This window comes from Pelmatolapia mariae, linkage group LG23 (genome assembly GCF_036321145.2).
Source record: "Pelmatolapia mariae isolate MD_Pm_ZW linkage group LG23, Pm_UMD_F_2, whole genome shotgun sequence".
Lineage (NCBI taxonomy): Eukaryota > Metazoa > Chordata > Actinopteri > Cichliformes > Cichlidae > Pelmatolapia > Pelmatolapia mariae.
In genome coordinates, this window is record NC_086246.1 from 45,923,626 (window position 1) to 45,944,038 (window position 20,413).

At 40.3% G+C, this 20,413-nt stretch overlaps 1 protein-coding gene across 2 annotated transcripts in view; it reads left to right on the forward strand.

The window, feature by feature from the left end:
• Nucleotides 1-20,413, forward strand: part of yjefn3 (YjeF N-terminal domain containing 3) — a 48,294-nt gene that overhangs the window by 14,497 nt on the left and 13,384 nt on the right. For both annotated transcript variants that reach the window (XM_063467310.1, XM_063467309.1), the window contains exon 2: nucleotides 20,024-20,132. In XM_063467310.1, the coding sequence (XP_063323380.1) occupies nucleotides 20,024-20,132 (109 nt within the window). The remainder of the gene's footprint in view (nucleotides 1-20,023; nucleotides 20,133-20,413) is intronic.

Sequence of the window (20,413 nt, forward strand, 5' to 3'; positions counted from 1 at the left end):
CCTTTGGGATTGTGTCAGGAAGAGAGTAGAAAAACCTGCCAAGTGTCAAACATGAGAGGAGACCCCTTGTGAATAAGTGAGCCTTCAACAGTATCATAGGAAATTAAAAAAAAAAAAAAAAATCCCCTTTTGAGATTATTGATCCTGTCTGACAATTTTAGTTGTGCCTATTTTAAACGGGTTATTAAGATATAAATGTGTTGGTGTGTTTGGCTGCAACTGCTCACAGGTTACTATAGTAATTTTTTAATTGCTGGGCATAATCAGGTTCCCTCCAACTGTCCATCTTAGTGCCCGGCCCCGATTGGAAATTTGGATAAACAGGATGCTTGTGTGGTCCATGCTTGTCTGGGTTGTTTTACTGATCGTCAGCCATCCCTCCACCTGTGGCACTTCTCCACCCGTACGTCACTTTCAAGCCTCGCCTCAAAATTTGAATCACAATGACACCAACCCAGTAAAGTCCATCTGGTCTGCAACTCATTGTCCTTCCTGTAACATCAGCCCGGATGTTAGCCACAATGTGTTAGCCCACCTAACTTGGTCAGTTAACTCCTCAGTCAAACATGTTAACATCAGCGTCAACTTTGGTCTACTAAACATTCGCTCACTCACTGGCAAGGGCATCTCGACCAGGATCTCCTCGACCATAAACTAGACTTTCTGTGTTTGACTGAAACATGGCAACAGTCCAATGACTTTGTCTCGCTCAATGAAACTCCATTGGAGTTTATTTACACCTGTAAACCTCATTGATTGAGGAGAGGAGGGGTCTTGCGATGATCCACTGTTCCACAAGTTCTTCTTGTCTCTGCTCCTGTCTTCCACTTGTTTGAATACACCACTTTACAGCTCTCTGGATCTACCCCTACCACTATATGTACTGTTTACTGTGAAGTTGGACCCTTTACACACGTACAAGACACTGACGTGGTGGCAGCACTTCTTTATTAAACATTCTTTTATTGCGGTTTGTAATGGGACACAGACACTCCCGCTCCGCTGTCACATCTGCTCTCTCCCTCCTCCGACTGTCACTGCGAACATATAAAGACTCACAATCACATTCACATCCCAGCACACCTGTTCACCCCACCTCTGTGCCACCCCGGGAGCTCGCTGCGCCACCCCTCCTCTGCAGCAGAGACCACACCCACGCCACATTTACCTATCACCTAAGACAAATAAAGATTTTTTAAAATGACTTTGCTGTTCTTCTAACTCATTTCTCTGTACTTCTTTCTAACATGATAAACCTAACATTCATATGGACAGTAATAATAGCCCTCTTTCGAGAGACTTCACATCCTGTCTGGGTTGTTTTAGACTGCAACAATACATAGAATTTTCACTCACTGCAAAGGTCATATATTGGATCTAGTGTGCTGTTCTAGTGTCATTCGCACTGACTGCAAAGCCGATCATGTTTTTCTCCTTTAATATTCTTTTCACTAGCTGGGCCCACGTCCTCATTTTAGGTTTGACAGCGTTTTAGTAGGTAAAGGTGAATGGCTTGAACTGCGGTTTGGGGAAGGCCTCGAAGGGGACTGGCAGATCCCCATGTACTAAATAGAAGTGAAGAAGTTAAAGAATAGAAAAGGGGAGGGAGGGTGGGGCACGAAAACGAGAATGAACAGCTTGGAGAACTGAAGGAACATATATAGATAAGAACCGGAAGGAGTGTGTTTGGAGGGATGGTCCCGCTACTGAAATTCCGATACTTTATCTCCAATTCAAAACCCACACCCCTCGTGATATTACATTTAGGAACGTCAAAGCTGTTAACGACCTCCCTTAAACCTGTATTTTTTCAACTCCTCATGATCTGGTTGCCTATTACAATACCAACCTTCAAAACCTTAATACCTTGCTCCTCTCAAACACAGATCTGTTTCTTTTTCTCACTCAGCACCTGGGATTACACCCAGCTTGCGCCTTCTCAAAGCTAAGGGGTGCCAACTGGAATTCCTCTTTAAGAAAACCGGACTAACCGCGCACAAAGAAATGTATAATAATCACATTGAACTGTATTGCCTCCTCCAAATCTACATACTATTCCCATTTATTTTTTCTAGTGTATGTAACCTTAAGTCTCCTTTTTCTTTGTTTAATCATACGACTAGGCCTCCTGACTCTTTTCCTTCTCATATGTACGCCGCTGATATTTGTAACTCTCTCAGGTCATTCTTCACATTCACAATTTGTGATATTCACCAGCAATTTAACTCTGCAGGAACTGCAGTCTTTTAAGATGGCTCCCTCCTCCTCTCTGTCAAATAGTTTTCACAGTTGTGTGTGCTGATAACACAAAGACTTGTTTTGTTTAGTTTTTTAAAACTTTATACCTTTTAGTCATGCATCTCAAACTTCTGTGCTGCTGTATCTCTATGTTGCTAACTTTTGGAACTATTGTGAGGCTCCTTGATCTGCCATTACTGTAAAAAATTGGTCCATTGGAGTGAACAGAGATGACTCTTTCATTCAGTGGCTCTGGGCAGTACTGGGTGTCCTCTGAAGTGAATGTACCACATTTCACAAAAAAGACAACAAACACTACAGTAGAAAGAAACCAACTTGCTGTTTGCCTTGTATCAGTACAGGGACCTCCAGCGAGGAAGAGTATTTTCCAGGTGCTCAAGTTAAATCACTTGTTTTTTTGTTTTTTTTTTACAAAAGAAAACATATGATCATCACAATATGTTTTAATCTAATGTAAATTTTTACTCTCAAGTTTGTAGTCAGGTCCTACTCTTCACTAGGATGTGATTGAAGATTAAATAAAACTGACGAGGAGAGAGGAGGAACGGACTGCGAAACCGCAACATTATTGTGGATGTACTTTTTTTGTCCCTTTGTGTCCTAGTGAGGTTAAGAAATGAAGATTTCTGTGTTTATGACTGTCTGAAGGTATTGTACTTCAAACTGTTTACGGCTGTGTTTGTGAGCGTCTGAGCGTGTGAGTCACTGCTTGCAGACAGGAAGGCTTTCCCAATTTTCAGTAATTGGGTTTGGTGTCTCGCTCTGCTGAGCCCTGACTGTGGTTCTGTTTTGTTTCACTTTGGAGGAATGCTATCACTGAATTGAGATTATGTAAATGACTTGTCTTGTTTTTTATATGGCTCTCTGTTTTTGTTTACCACATCCTCTACTTTCAAATTTGAACAGTAGAAACCAAATCATACATTTAAATTGCAGTTTGTTTTTGAACATTCTAATAATAGACTAGCAAAAAACAATGTCCAAATTTAATTGGGAGTTATCTTTTGTATTCATTATATGGGGTACAACAAACATACAGCATATCATCATAAATGCATACTTCCTGTTACTTTCTTAAGGCTAGTTACTGTTCAGAGCTGCCAGAAAACAACTGCAGCATCGCACATTCATATACAAACACTAGAACTGAAATCATTTAGCTTGTGCAATTATTATTAATATTTAATTTAGTCTTTATTGTTTCTGTGCAGTTGTAATCGCCTGGAAACACAGCTGTATTAAGGATGTCATTTCTCCGTTGCCTAACAACACCTAAGAGCCCAGGCTAAGATGTGTTATAATAAAGCAATCAGCAGAAGTGGAGGGGAATCCTTCCTCTTGGTTTGATGGACAGTTGCTAAGGTTGCAGGTTAATGGTAAAGCAGACAGAGGTATGCAGTAAGAATGGCAGCAAACTGGAGAGCCAGACAAAAGAGTCGAGCCACAATCAACTCAGTGTTTACTCGGAAAGAGCAGATCAAAACCCCGGTGAGATAAGGAGGGTGGGAGAGAAAATAAGAGAAAACACGTGCTTTGGAAAGGAGCTGTGGGTTTGCCTTTTGTTTTCTCTCATTTTTTCAGTTTATTAGCTTTTATTAGCACACATTGCTCAGATCTTTTCTTCTCACAGCTAAAAATCTGATTGCTACACATGCATTATCTCATAGCTGTTATAATGATAAAAAAGTCAGACAGAGGGGCAGGGACACAAGCTTCTGTGGCTTTGTGGATTTCTCTTAGCTCACTGTAATTAGTACAAATAAAGCCCAAGGACTGTCACAGTCATAAGAGACTGAGTGGGTGGCACTAAAATTGTCAACACTGGATGTAATTTCTCAAGACTTTATATAACACTGCCAACACATGATTATAATTGGTTTTAACAAAGATATACAAGAAGGAAGAAGATGGAAAAAGAAAAACAAGCATTACCAATTGTAGCCATAGTTCTGTGAGCTGGAAGTGCAGCCCTTGTGCTCAACACTCTCCAGACTTACTCTGTGTGGCTTTCATAACTAACCTAGCATCCTCTAAGCCAGCTGGTCACAAACAGAGGCACGAGGTTGGGCGAGTCCAGCCTGTACCCATAGAAGGTCTTTGTGAGAGGCTGTTGAATGGATGTTGAATAAATGTTATGACTGTACAGCACATATTTCAAACTAGTTCTGAATTAGTATGACCAGGCCACCACAAGTGTATGACTATGTTATGGTAACCCCCTTCAGCTTTAGTCTAATCCCCGTACACTTCATTCTTATACTCTCATACTATTATATACACATAAACATGAACATATGCTACCACATTAATGCATGAATTGCCACCTACTCCTACACTACACACATACTTGTTGTCTTAATTAATTCAGTCTGTGGCACTGAAAAAGTGTAGCTATTGCATTATATGAGACATGCACTGAGGATTTATTATTTTTTCAGTCCTTGTCCTTTTTTTGACTATTTTAAACCGTTAAGCCATATTTGTTTTTTTTTTTTTTTTACTTCATGGCTTCTCGATTTGTTATGTCCAGGAGGGTTTGGCCTGGGTTCATTGGCTACTTCAAACATCCAAGGCTTTGATGTTGACTCATTCCTGTTTCTGTTTCATTTCTGCTGACATGTTTGTGTGAACAAACACCACAACCCCTGAACAAACCAGGTCTGTTATGTTTTGCCACATTCTGTTTTTACTGTGTGGGTGGACAGCAAAAAAAATAAAATAAAATAATCTGTTTGTGATTTGATTTAGATTTATCGACAAACTGTAATTCTGTTGTTGTGTGTGTGCTGTGTGTACATCACTTCCTCAGACTTTTACAAAACAAAGTTTTACATCTTATGCCTGATCTAGCTCCACACTGCTTTCTTTAGAGGAGTAAGAGAGGTGTAAAGAGAAGCATACAAGAGTATGTGGAGCTGATCTGAGAGAGCTGAAGTGAAATAATAGGAATTAGGTTACTGAAAACACATTATGTTTAAGTATTTGAAATAAAAACACAACAAGTATTATGCTGAACTGTCCTTTTAGCTATTGTCCTATATACCAGGGATGTATAATTCATTTTCTCATGGGGCCACGTGAGAAACTGGGACTGGTATGAAACGTTGCACCAATAAGCTGAACTCATTTCTGCTCACTATTAATTTTATAATGCAGCCCATCCATTTTTAGCTTTATCAACTCACATTGGCCACAATTTACAGTTAAGTAAAAAAAGAAGAAAAAAGGAAAATAAAAAGGATAGTGTACAAACTATGTAATATTCCCAAGGTATGAGTTTCCAGTTTATAAGTTCGGATTGGACCAACATCCTATCCATATATCTGATCGGTAGTGTGCAAATGTGGTCTGTGTGGAGGACTATGAGAATAAATGGAGACGTATTTTTCAAAGCAGCAAGAGTTAAAGCTCCCCTGTCAATTGAATTTTCCTTCACCACACAGTCAAGGTCAAGGTAATGAGATTAGTCATCCTCGAGGAGATTGAATAACGAGCATGCAATTAGTTATGCATATTAATACTAAAAATCTACTTGACTGCTCTGCTTACATGCATGAGATGTATCTCCTGTTGAAGCAAGTTAAAGCAAGACTTTTTAGTGATAAACTTAAATAAATAAACTTTTATGTCGTAGTAAGATGAAAAGACACCTGTGAATGAAAATGATTGCCAATGACATTTTTCACTCTATTAGCTATGAGCTGGCAGTACTAGTGTAAATCAGTGGAATATAACAGGTGATGGGTCTGTTTGTGTGGGCAGCAGCAACGGAAGCAGGCTCTGCATGATGGCTCCACCCCCACATCACACCTTTGCAGCATGTAGCTGACACATCTGTGCCTACCTCTTTTGCTACTATTGCACTTTCACCTCCTAATCATCTTCAAGGGTGGTGAGGAAGCCTGACTCTATGCACACATATACACTGTCACAGAAGACAAAATGTGTGCCCCCCAGGACTCACACAATCACACAGCTGCATGCAAAAATCCACCAATTCTCATATACGACACCCTGCCAGGCTCCTCGGGCTGCGCAGCTTGCGTGACAATCTGTTCCTAATGTATGGGAAATGCCACATGTGCACACATTATGCAGCTAAATCTGTCAATGTAAAAGCCGTTAGTAGCCTGAGGTTACAGCTGCATGCACGGACCTTTACCAGACAAACTCATCTGTCAGTTATGGAAGGTGCCAAGGGCAAGCGGAATTGTGAGGATGTTTGAGCAGCAGCTGGAATTTGATAGTCATTTCTGACATTGTGGGGCTGTTAAGTGTGAGCGTCTGTGCCCTATAATCCAACACCACCACAGCGGCAGGCTAATTGCTTGTGTAAAACTCCATTTGACAGAGAGAAGAGTGTTAGGTTTATGTGATTGACACACATCAGAGAATGATAGCCCCCCCCTCCAAGTTGTGTCCAGGTTTATTGAAACCCCTGCCCGCTCTGCTCTCGTTAGAAGCGTCTCGCTGGAATATTACTCTGTAGCTCCTCAGCTTTCTTTCAACTCTCCCATCATCATCAAAGCATCTCTGAAGTATACGCTCATCATTTCTTGCCATCAGCCTTGATCTCCTTACACCTTTGAGACATTTCTTCTTTGCCACCTGCCTCCCAGCCATCGTAAACCCAACCACCCATACAAACACACTCACACACACACACACACACACACACACACACACACACACACACACACACACACACACACACACACACACACACACACACACACACACACACGCATGCTCACATGCCAGCAAAGTTATGAAAGGTCGGCCGAATGCCAATTTCAATTCGATGGTCTCTCTGGTCCCTCTCATGGTTTCCCCTACTGCTGGGCTCATCAATTATAAACAACTAGTACATTGAGTGTGTGTGCATGTGTGTGCGTGTACACATGCAGGTGCGCTTGGGTGGGGATACAGTTTTGTCAGAAACAAAACAACATTTTGCGTGCAGCTTATGGGCAACTAGGTGGGAGACACTGAGACACAGTGGCAGTGTGGGTTTGAGGCTTTCTCATTAATATGCTCTCTGGTTCTTATATGCGCTGCATGTGTTCTGTATCTAATTGCCTTTCAGTTGACCCACCTGCTTTTGCCATATGAAACACTGCATAGTTTGCCCCGTGAAAGAGAATTTCTCAGGAGAGAAGGAATTAGATCACACACGCACGTACTTGTGGCAGAAGCGCACACACACTTTTACCCATGCATGCACTCCGAGGATGATTAGGTAGGAAGAAAGTGAACAATCTATGTGGAGGGAGTTCAAAGGCATCCTTGGAGAGTTTTCAGCAGCAGTAGCAGCATCATTCTCTTTTTTTGTCCTCCTCTGGCTCTGCCTGGGGATTCTCTCGACTTGCCTTTTATTGGTCGTGCTACAAAATAAAACGTAAAAAGTGAGAGCAAAAAGGGAGATTAGTCTTTTGTAACCAAACCAACTAAGCTGAGGCCCACTGCATTCCCCCAGGGCCATCAAAGACTGTAATGGGGACACGTCATGGAAACAACAACAACACATGAAAATACACAACAACAAAATACACTGAAAAGATTTTTATATTCAGCTTTACCCAAACTGCAGGCTTGAACTCCAAACTATGCATTCACAGAGCCATTCATTATACTCATTAGCTACTTTTAAGTTTTTTGCTGAGTGCAATTGTAGATTAATAACTTGATGACTACAACAAGACTCTTACAAATGCAAAAATCACAAACAGACCTGACAGATTCATATTTGGGTGGAATCAGTGTGCATTCTCCACTCGACAGCTGAACCTGGCTTACGGCTCCCATGGGAATAACTGGCTGGGGCATAAGCTGCACAGAGGGTCAGATGCAAATGTTGCAACATACATGTCCTAAAGGTCTGGTGATGTCCACTTCTCCCTGTGTTTTTTGGAGTGGATGCAGTGGATAAACAACTTTTAGGACACCTGTATTTCCCAGTAACAAATATCCACTGTTGTCAACAATAAATTAAAAGATTACAACTCAACATTTCACAGTCACAGTATGCTGAAATTGGTGGACTATATTAATAATTTCTTCCTTGCTGCTAATTCTGTTTGAATAAGCCCAGGCATGTATTGCGTAGATCACATTTCAGCAGTATTTTACAACAGCATAGCTTCACAGTACCTCACAAGTGAATATTTAATCCCTCTTGCAGCCATAAAGTCTTTCAGAATTATTATTATTTCACTATTTTTCAATTTTAGATTGTCTGGCCAAAGGACCGATGAGCTAATTCAATGGTAAAGTGTCTTTCATCCATTCATCCACAATTTACAAGAACTAGAACCAAATTATAACCAATACCTAATATCGGTTATCATTTACACAGTGATCAAGGTGAAGGTCACATTTGTCTTTTTTCAGGTGCTTTTACAATTAAATTAACATAAGATTCTCAATTTTAATATATTTTGCATACACAAAATGATAAAGAACTCATGAAATTATGTGATTTCTTAAAATATCACTTTGTCATACATATTGCAAACCAGCTGTATCCTGTTGGTATGTACTGATAATGATCTTATTGGTCATGTCCAGAGAGGGAGTGGTCCTGCTGGTTCACTCTCCTGCCAGGAAGACTTGGTTCCTATCACCATTATACTAATATCAGTAATATGGTCAGTGCTGTGATATATATGGTGATGCGTTCACATATTTTCATTCTTTTTTATGGCCATGGTTACTATTGACCATGTAGTCTTAATACTCCTGAACTGGAATTCACAAAAAGCCTGTATAACTAAAACTTGTTTTTAATGTCATCATGTTCCCCAAGACCGGCAGCAAAATGTAAACTGTAGAAGTAGTAAATTTATGGGAAAAATTGTGCTGAAGTTTTTTTTTAGATTTCTTTCTGATTTTAGCCACACAGCACCTTTGTAGACCACATTACGTCCTTATTTCATATCAAAAATTTTGACAGGATAGTTTTGCAATTGGCAGCTTGGTTGTGTTTTGCTATTTGCAGGAACAGTTATAGGTAAACTATATATACAATATGTACAAAGTAATTTAACCTGTAGAAATATATATTTTAAAAGTTACATCTTTTCTATGTGAATTGTACATCCTGCTTTCATTTTTCCATTCTTTTCCTGCTTATTGATCATCCTGTGATTCACCCCTGGACACACACACACGCACACGCACACGCACACACACACACACACGCACGCACACACACACACACACACACACACACACACACACACACACACACTGTTACTCTGTGTCCTGTAGTTAACCAGCCGTGACATCTGGAGCTAAATGGGTGTTAGAGCTGCAGACAGAGGCCTAGAGGGATTATAGACTGACCTGAAATAGAGGAAAAACCACATATTTCTTTTTGGCTGCTTTCAATAGTCCTACCAGTTCCCAGTCAGCACAAGGAACATAAAGATAGACTGCTGACACTGATTAAACACTTTCTCAGGATGCCCTGGTGAGGCCTGGTCCTCTCAGCTTGCACTCTGGCTGAAAAGTGTTTATTTAGCCACATATAGCAGAGAAGGCTGTAGGAAGACTGTCCTCTTCATGGCAGGTTTTTATTAGTCTGACTTGTTTCTTTGTATTTCAATACCGCCAGTGGCTGTACTAATTATACTGTGTCACTTTCTCTGCCTCTGTTCTCTCCCCACCTTTCCTTATCTGTTCTTCACTTACTTTCAGGATGTTGCCATAATACTTTAGACCCCAGAAGCTTTTCCAACTTTTCTGATAGTTTCATACATATTGTATAGATAAATGTTGAAGAATATAGCTGACTCAAAACGGGTAGTGACCGTGTTTCCCTGTTCAGAGGTGCCACTAGAAAACACCTCAGAAAATCAAGCAGTAAATATGTGAATCACCCGAAAAAGCACTGCAAGCTAAAGCTTCCATATCATATTCAGTGGTGGTGAGGGCTTGTGCATTGCGGATGATAAATTTAACCATAGAATGCTGTCGGTAAAGTAATGTATGCATCTATAGTAAAGGGTGTACTGACCTTTTTTTCTTCTTTATGTTCAGTCAAGTGATTCTGGTAACTCTGTTGCTATGACACCAGGGCTGTGCATAAGGGGCCCACGAGGGAGAAAAATTAGGTCGCCTTTTCCTTGTATAGACCATCATTAGTATTGCACAGAAACATTACAAAATGGATGCTTACTTTTTGTAAAATAAGTCTTGAGCTTAATCTAAAGATGGGTAGATAAACTGTACGTGCATTCAAACATGACAGCCAGGCTGAAGAGCAGCTTCTCCAGCAGCTCAGGACAACTGATTCATCTGATACATAGTTGTTTTTAAACTTCAGATCACTTAGTAACATAAATGGGTCATCTTTCTTGTGTGTCCTGGCCAGTGGCCTTATAAATTGCGTTATCCATTCTGCTCTGCCTCCAGTACCTGGAGGACAAAGATCTGTCTCAGGAGAAAGAAACAGGATGTGACAACGCATGCCCTATAATTTATGATCCTTATGGCCTCTGGCATCAAACTGAAGAGACTGGGCTTAAAGGAGAGGCAGAGATTAAAGACCACTGAGGGGGCATGGCATAATGTAACCTGTGGGTATGTGGGTGCGCGAGCACCTCTGTTTGTCTCGTGTACTTCAGTATATCTGTGTGACCTGTATGCATACGAGTGTGTGTGTGTGTAGGTGGGTGCTCATCCATCTGGATAGAAGCCCTTCTCCTTGTGCAATCACATGACATCTAAAAATGAGGGATAAGCAGACTTGACTCATGGATATTTTTAGCTCCTGAGAACACTCACTCTCTCACACATACAGGAAATGTAACACCGAAATGAACTTGCCATCACCTGTGGCTTTAGGTTAATATGATCCTTGTTCATCTTTTGTATCTACAGGTACATGGCTGCTGGAGGATGAAATGAGTTATGAGAGCAAATGGAGGAGCCGCTGATTGAGATTATCTCAAGAATGTCTGTCTCGTTGTACCGGATATGAGAAACATGAGCAGACAACTAAACTGATTAAGGCAGATTTAAAAGAATGATACTACCGGAGATAGTTGTATGGATGTGATTTTTATGGCTGTCTTTCTCTCTCTCTCTCATACACACACACAGACACAGACACACGACATACAGCAAGTCCAAAATTATCGCCTAAGGAGACTTGAAAAAAGTGAATCGTAGCGTCCTGATTTGATAAGAATTGAGCAGCATGACGGGCTCATGCTGGCCAGTTAGAAAGGGACCATATGGCGGCTCAGAGCCAACTCCTATCTGCCAGCTGAGACTGTTGAAGCGACGCTTCCACCGCTGTGGCACCTGATCCCTCCAGCAAGCCAATTATACAGAGTGAATGATTACAATTTTATATTTGTTTTTCATTTTGAAGCATATGACAGGATATAGAACTGGACAAGCTATAGGACCACTTATAAAACAACACAATCATTATGCCTTCAGCAATATACACATGTCAGTTTGAATAGAGTTACACACTCGACACCTCTAATGAGTCATGCTCGCTTGATTTTGGCTCGCTATGATTATTCTGGATTATTCTGCAACGTGGTCACTTAAGCTGGAGGGAGTTTATTGTTTCACATCTATCAAACCAAAATACATGTGCTACTTTGTCTACATTCATAAACATAAACATATATAAACATTTATATATTCATCCATTCAGATATACTCTCTCTCTCTTTTATTTTTATTACCAGCAGTCACACATCTGTCTTCTCTTAAATGTAGACAGTTTGTATGTGAACCTTGCTGCATTTCTCTTCTGCCCTCTCTACTTTCCTTGGATGCTGTGGGACTTCCTGGAGGCATGCTGCAGGCAGTGCAATTGATGATGAAAGGTGTCCTGAGTTGACACATGTTAAATTAGATGCACACATACAGACATAGGCCTGAGAAAGCCCACTGATAATCTTGTTATAATTGCAGGGGAGTCATCTTTTTGTAACATAGTACAAGCATGGATGACCATCAGCATGATATCAAAATTATGACTGAAAACCTTTTAGCGGAACATGGCTGAGGGTCTATAATGAGATTATCTTCAGAGTAATGATTAAAGTGATGCTTGCAATGAAGGATGATGACAGTAGACTTACCTCTGAATCTACCTGCTCCACTCTCCCTCTAAAGGCGTTTCTCAGATCAAAAAGCGTGTACATAAAAAAATAATAAAGCCAAACAGATTAAATCAACTGTTGGTGAGTCATTTCCCGTGTGTGCTCTCCCTCTCCCTGTCTCTCTCTCCCTCCCTCTCTCGCTCTTTTCTCTCTCTTTCTTTCATTCTGTCACCTTTCCATGTGGCATCACTCTGGTTCAGCGAAGTCCAAACCTCGATCAGAACAACAGGGAAGAAGAGAAATGGATTGCGGCAAAAAGGGAGGACAAGAGTGGCAGAGGAAGATAATGCAGAGAAAAAAAAATGGATAGGCATAAAGTAAGATTGGCAAAACTGGAGATGAATGGACAGAAATGAAGGGAAGGTGCTACCAGGGTGTGAGATTGAAGGTAGGCAGCTAAAAGCAGAAGAATGTCTGCCAAAATTTTTCATGAAGAGAGTGTTGTGTTTTTTTGTCTTAACGATCCTGTTTTTTTGTTTTTGCTTTTTTTGGGTTAATTTTGTGGTTCATATTTAGTTTTCCACTCTTCAGAATGGTGTGAGCATGTGTTAATACACTTGAGAGATAGAGTTTTACAAGAAGAAGGTGACAGAAAACAAATGTGAAATTCATCCACACAGTCCCACCTTCACATTTTTTGTCTCTGCCTATTTCTGGTGATTTCACCTGAATTTCTATGATATTCCTTCGTCTGGTCCATACATCACTACTAGTATCTTTATGCTTCTGTAGTCATTTATATGTCCATACAAGACATAAACTTAGGGATAACAATGTTCATCAATTAGGCAACCTAGTACTTTGACTCAGACTAGACTCCATCTGTCTCATTAGACAACTGCACAGACATTTTTGTAAGATATTTGTCGCAGGCTTCAGACAGACTGAGGCTCAGACCTCCTTTTGCAAAGAGATTGTGATGTATTTACATTATTCACCAAGTGCAATATGTACAATGTGCAAGGGGGGGTTCAGGGCTCCAGGGTCTGCAAGAGGGAAAAGGGGAAAAGTCCACACACTGATGCTCTCCAGAAAACTCTCCATTCTCCTCCGCAGCCACTCATGCTCCAACTCTAACACACTTCGCCACTCAGTCACTCTCATACGATCCACATGGGGAAACGGGAAGAGGTCCAGGGAAATCTATTTACAAGAGTAGCTTAGTCAGAAACAGGCTAGGGAAAACACACAGATTCAGATACTGGTTGCCGGGCTAACTAACACAGGTTACTCAATGATCCAGTGATGAGAACCACAGAACTGCCATCTTAAGTAGTACTCAGAATAACAGATAGATTAGCAGCATGTGTGACAATCAGGGCAGGTGCGTGGGCCAGAGGCGGGACCCTGAGGTGAGCTCCGCCCAGGCAGAACAGAGACAGGGGAGAAAGAGAGAGAGCAGAAAAACAAAAACAGAAAACATGTGGCCTGAGTCAGCCAGGGAGGCATGGAGACCATGACAATATTATTGTTCCCTAAAGGATGAATCATGCTGATATGAATTTTCCCCAACTGACATGTACAGTTTGACATGTTGGCTTTAAGGCCTCAGTTATACAGGCCTAGAGACCAATAGGTGACTCCTTGGCAATCACAGGTTGCAAGAGGAAAAATATTTGTTTACTCACGAGTTGGCAAGTGGTTGCCGGTAATTGCAAAGTATATGGTGCTGCACCAAAAATCTCCTTGAAATTGCTTTTGTTGTCACAGTCAACTATAGTTTGCACTTGACAACTACAATATTTGCAGAGTTGTAGTGACGCTATGAAATGCATCACACAAATTTTTTTCCAATTCTCTCGGAATGATAAGGCAAAACTCTGAAGGCCAGTTGTCTCCATTGCTTGTTGCTTTTTTACTTTGCATGTTTTCCATTTCTGCTTTCATCATGTTTTTTCAATTTTGACTCCCACTCACCAAGTACACCTGTGTGACTGGGGCCTAATGAAAATACAGCAGAAGACACACAAGTGTAGCGGATATAATGTAATCGGTGCAGACATTTATGGTTACCACCGCGGACTTTTTTTTCTACTCCCACAAGCAGGTCAAAGTTTTGTTTTGTAATGTGGGATATTTTGCAATTGAAGACAGACTAGATTAAACATTTGAGTCAAAATGCTCCCCCTACTGACACTTGAGGTAGGCTGACTTCATTTTTAGTCCCTATGTTGAGACTGGCATTTATCGCTTTAAATAAAATGTATATTGGATCGATTACAGTAAAAGATGCCATATTTACAAGTCCCAATTCCAGTTTGTCTCCTTGTGTCATTTGCATGAAATTCTGTTGCATTTATTCCTCATTAGAAAAGTGCTAACTATCAGCTTGTGGCATTAGAAAAGCAGTTAATATCAGCATGTTAGAATTTCCATTACAATACTGTGCAGATGTTTTGAGTCACTGTTATTTTTTCAACAGATTTTGCCAAGAAAATGGGACATATGCATAGATTAACTAACCAGGCTTAAGTTAACTCTATATATCTTACATATTAAGCGAGCATATTAAGCTATAGCTCTTTTGCACACATCTGTTTCAAATCTCCATATTTTGTCTCCTTTTCTGTCTTCAGCTATTTATTTGTACTGTTTGTATTTATATGTTCTATTTCTATTGTATATATTAATCTGCATCTGTGGGTGGACAGCAAAGAAAGAATTTCATTGCAGAAAGTCTGCAGAACTGTTGATCAGTATAGGTTTAAAAACTACAAAGTCAAGTCTGGCTCCTTGGAAGCAAAATATAAGTAACTGAGAGGTGGCTCAATACTTCTGCACAGAACTGGACTAAAAGGGCAGTTACAGAAGACAAATGCTTCAACTGAACTGGCTGAATATTTGCTCTCTCCTGCTAACTTTGCAACAAAATAGATAATAATTTAATGGAAATGTCACAGACTGGTATTGTAAAGGGGACATAAACAGACATAAAAGAGTGCCTTTCTTCAGATCAACATGTTTTTTTTCATGTACTTTATTTGTGTTTGAAAGGCCTGAAGTATCATTAACAGCTGTCGAGTAATAGACTTAGCAGGAGGTGGACAGATAATGACCGAGAGAGGGAAAAGAGGGCTACTGAACTAATGAACAGTGGCTTTTTTTATTCTTTTTGTCCCCTCCAAGCAAGAGTCTGACTAATTATTATCAGCTCATTATTGGACCGGGATGGCCCCCTGACACATACGGCCTACTACTAGTTCAGTTAATTACAAAACAGTAAATTTGAGACAGGTAACAGAGATGTTGTACAGTCACTTTTATGAGTAAATGCTGGTTCTGAGTATTGAAACACCAAATACGGGAAGAAGTGTTTCATTTTCTGGTCATAAATCAAAAAACAACAAATCAAAAAATTTCCCCAAAGGCTGACCAAAACCAAAACCAAGCCCTATTCTTGTCTTCATTGTAGGGGAAGCTTCTGTTTTACCTACAGCAACAAGTTGTGTCTCTGTCTTAAGTGGCCTCTTCTATTCCCTGTGTGTGGAGTGGTCAGTGTCCAGAGGCTGTGGAGAAGAGAAAGCAATGACCACAATACTAAAAAAGCAGAAGATACTTTGACACTGAAATGAAACAATTGGAGAAAAATTAGGAAAAAAATAACATTATATAAATATAACAAATAAACAATGCACTCAATGGCAACTTTGTTATGCACCTCTTGCTATTACTACATTAGGTTTGACTGGATTGGCTGGATGCCCATGATTCAACTCTCCTGTTGAAATCTGGTCATGGTGGAAATTATTTGATTTGAGCTTTGTGACGATGAGTTATCCTGAATATGGGTGCACCGTCATAGGCAACAGTATTCAGGTAGTTTGTGGTGTTTAAATGGTGGTCCGATGGTGCTAAAGCACCGAAAGTATGCCAAGAAAATATACCCCACAATGTTACACCTCGTCATTCTGATGCTCTGTTTGAACTTTAGTAGGTTTTCTTGACCACATCTACATCGACCTGCTCCTATCCTAAGCTAACAAATGCAATACAGTTCTTTTTTTTTTCTCTTCTTGGCGGGAAGCCCTGAAGGCAGCAGTAGGGGAAACACTGCATTGTTGTATCATGATATACCGCTCTGCCTGGCAAGTAAAATGCCAACCACAGTCTTTCACTATTATTTTAATCATGTTCCTTATCACGCCAGAAGATCACTCTTGAAAGGTGGAAATTAGGCAAAGTGAGTGGGCGTGGGTTGTGAAATGTGGTTATTTCAGTCTTCCAGTGTGGGGAAAATAGAAGCCCTTCTGATATTCAGGGGAATAGTCATCTCTCATGTGATTCAAGGATGCTTCACAGCTAGAAAATCCACACTAGAACATATTATTTATGAGTTTTTCATTTGCCTGTATCAAATTTATCATCCTCGGGTGCTGCTTTTGGCACTTTCATCGTTTTTGTAGCAAAACTGTTTAATTGGATTGTCTATATTTAACATCTGTTCATGCCAGATATTCCAATATTTTCTGTATATGATTCACTGCCTACATGATATACATTTAAACTCCTAATGTATTGAAATATTTCTTTCAACAAACATCAAACATTGCTTCTGTTTTGTGTAATTTTCTCTTGCCACAAATCTATCCAAACATTATTATTTATTCAAATGTTTGTGTTAAAATTTTTTGATGGTTTTATGACCTCCAACTTGTCCATTATTATTCAAATTCTTTTTTTATCTTTCCTACATATTCTCCTGCCATTTGCTGCTGCTGCACTGGCCCAATTTCCCCACAGCAGCCATTTAAAGTTTCATTTTGTCTTATCTTGTGTGCAAGGTAAACAGACTCATTAAGCAGGTTGTGATCATAGTTAAGCTTTGCTGCAATGAGGGTGGCACACTGCAGGCGCTCAACTCATGCACCATGGGGAAATTAACTCTCCCTCCAGGGAGAGACTCCTAGCTGTTGCATGACTGTAGCTACAGGTGCAAGAGAAACTATTACTCATGAAGCCTTGTTTTCTGCAACACAGACATGCACACACACAAAGACACACACGCACACACACACACACACACACACACACACACACACACACACACACACACACACACACACACACACACACACACACACACATGCATGGACACAGCTGTTGCTTTTTTTTTTCTTTTACGTTTTAACGCAACTTGTATATATTTGCACTTTTCTTCAGAAGCACTTTTCTATTAAAACTTGTTGCACATTCAAATTTTCCTCACTAGCTTCAGCTAAACAAATACTAATAAGCATGATTATAAGTGGTAATTGAGAGAGCATGCAGTATGTGGCATGAAGCAGCCATCTGTCTTTAGTCCTGAACACAGTGTGCTGTTCCTCTTGTGGTAGAGCCTCCTGGCTAAAACTACCAGTCGTTGATTTGCACACCCACAACATTTTGTTCTGTCAGTGATGTTAAGGATCAATACTAATTGCCCATTCAGCAGCGGTACTATTATCGCTAACGCAACAATCCTGGGCTGAGATTTAGCCTCCCCGCACACACACTCGCACACCCATCAACGGCTATTTTTACACAGATTGGATAATTCCCATTTCTGTTTTAAAGGCAAACTCACAGAATAGCCCATCCTCACGCAGAATCAATTCTGCTCAACAAAAGCCATAAGAAGTTCTGAATATTTTGGGCACAGCAAAACACAGAGTAAACCCTGTGAACTGAGGTGAACTTTCCAAAGATCAACTTGTCTCAGCGACTCAGGAAACATCCCTGAAGTGAGCCATGGGTGACAGCTGCTGCCGCTCCACTGGCACAGGTAAATGCCAGGAGCCCCACTTGGATACACTGACTTACACACACACACACACACACACACACACACACACACACACACACACACACACACACACACACACACACACACACACACACACACACACACACACACAAACTGCTGTGTCTTATAAAAATCTACATGGAACAAAAGCAGGTTTAGCATTAGTCACACTACAAGCCGCAGAGAACAGAGGCAGATGACCCAGAAGGAATTTATGTGTGTCCCTTGTTTTCTTCATAGACATCAATAAAACGCACACATTGTTGCAAGATCAGGGAAGAATGCAGGGATTCAGAAACAGGCCTTCACTGTAATCGTTCAGAACAATTATAATCTTTATCTTGCTTGTGCTTGAGTTTGTTCCTGGAAGATGAATAGAACTACAGCTGAATAGCACTAAAATAATTCCATTACAGTGATACTAATGATTGAGTGTTTAGATACAAAAATACAGAAAAAATATTTTTTTAATGCATATTGTCCTTGCTTTTCATTAGGACAACTTAGTCATCTGTATGCATATTTAGATTCCTGGATTTATATAGTTAAACTTGGAGTATAGTAGATGTCAGTGTTAGCTGTGGTCTATTTTCTTCCATGTTCCCGATGTGGGGTGTTTTTGTGTCGACACATGATGTAATGAGAAGTAGCACAAATGATGTAACGAGAAGAAATGCCCATACACATGCATCGGTCAGTCACATTACAATCACATTACTAAAATGGTTTAAGTCGTTCTAGTTCCTCCAAAAACTGGAGCCTCTACTGTACTCTACTGTAGAGCATTCCTACATTCAGGAATCTGGAACAATTAATACATCCATCTGTTAAAGTTCAAAGTAAATGTTTCACTAATTTTGGTTTTATTTTTGAATTGCAGTACTGCAGAGGACCACCAGGTGTCTGTAGAGTAATAGAGATGTATCCTATTTTAAAGACTCAGATCTCAAATGTAGATTACAGACTTAATGGTTTTACTTGGTCTTCATTCTCTCAGTAACAGGTCATGCCACTTGCCCACAGCCCTGTTGACAAACATACCCTCCCACACACCCACACACACTCACAGCTCTATGGTAAAAGCAGCATCAGAAGCTTCAATACGGCAACATTAGTCACACTGTCACCATGCACTGAGCAGCCAATGGCCAGTTAGATCCGAAAGAACATGAGTGAACATTAGATTACAAGTATATTGACCACATAGCAGCCTCAAGCTGTGTTTACTTCTGCACAAATGTGTATAATGTATAAAGGCTGCTGCTGTTTATGGATCACATGTTTAGACCATGACCATGTTTCCCAGAAGCTGTTTTCTCATAAGAAACCACTGACGTGTACACCTGTTTGAGTAACACTTAAAAACCTGGAGGCTCTTACTTGTTACCAACGTAAGTATACAACAACCATTTAAATGGCTACACATGTAAATACACCAATTTTGCTGTGTCTTCTTTTAGTCTATTTTAACACACAAGCACACACACACACCACACGCACACATGCACACAGGCTCTTTTTAATTATTCTGTTCAACATGGGGTTTATTTGCCCCAATAAACAAAAACAGAACAAAACTTACTATCTAAAGTGGAAACAGAAAAAACAACCTTACTGGGATTCAAGAGAGGAAAAAATATACACATTTCAATGTATTTGAGCTAGTTAAGCTTAATTTGCTACAAGTGATAAAACGTAAAGCATTTCTTATTGCAAACCACTGACAACATGCCACATGTGCTACATATCTAGCACGGTCTTCTCTCTAAACAGCCTCACCTACACGCTGCAGATGCTTTTACTGATGATGAACTTATGTTGCTTACAGCATGTCTGTATTTGTGTCTGGCAGTAAAGGGGAGGCAGCAGCTATAGAGACAGAACTACTGAGGGACTACAGGTTTGGACAACAGCAGCTGATAGAGATCTGGGGACAAGCGTGCGCCCTCGCCATCACTAAGGTTAGTGTATCTCCCATCTTTCAGATAAACTGTGTTGTTCTGTTTCTCTTTTTATATACAACTAATTCTCAGTTCAGTGCATGTATAGCCTACTTGTTACTTACTTGCCTAGCCCATCACTCCACCATCATTGCCTGTGCCTGGGCGAGACAGACTGGTAATTCTAAATTGACTGTAGACAAAGTGCTGTGTGAACATATGGTGACTTATAATCTTAAGTGCATTCATTGACTAGAAAACTGCTATGTAAATTACATTAGTGTATGCATTCATTACTCACA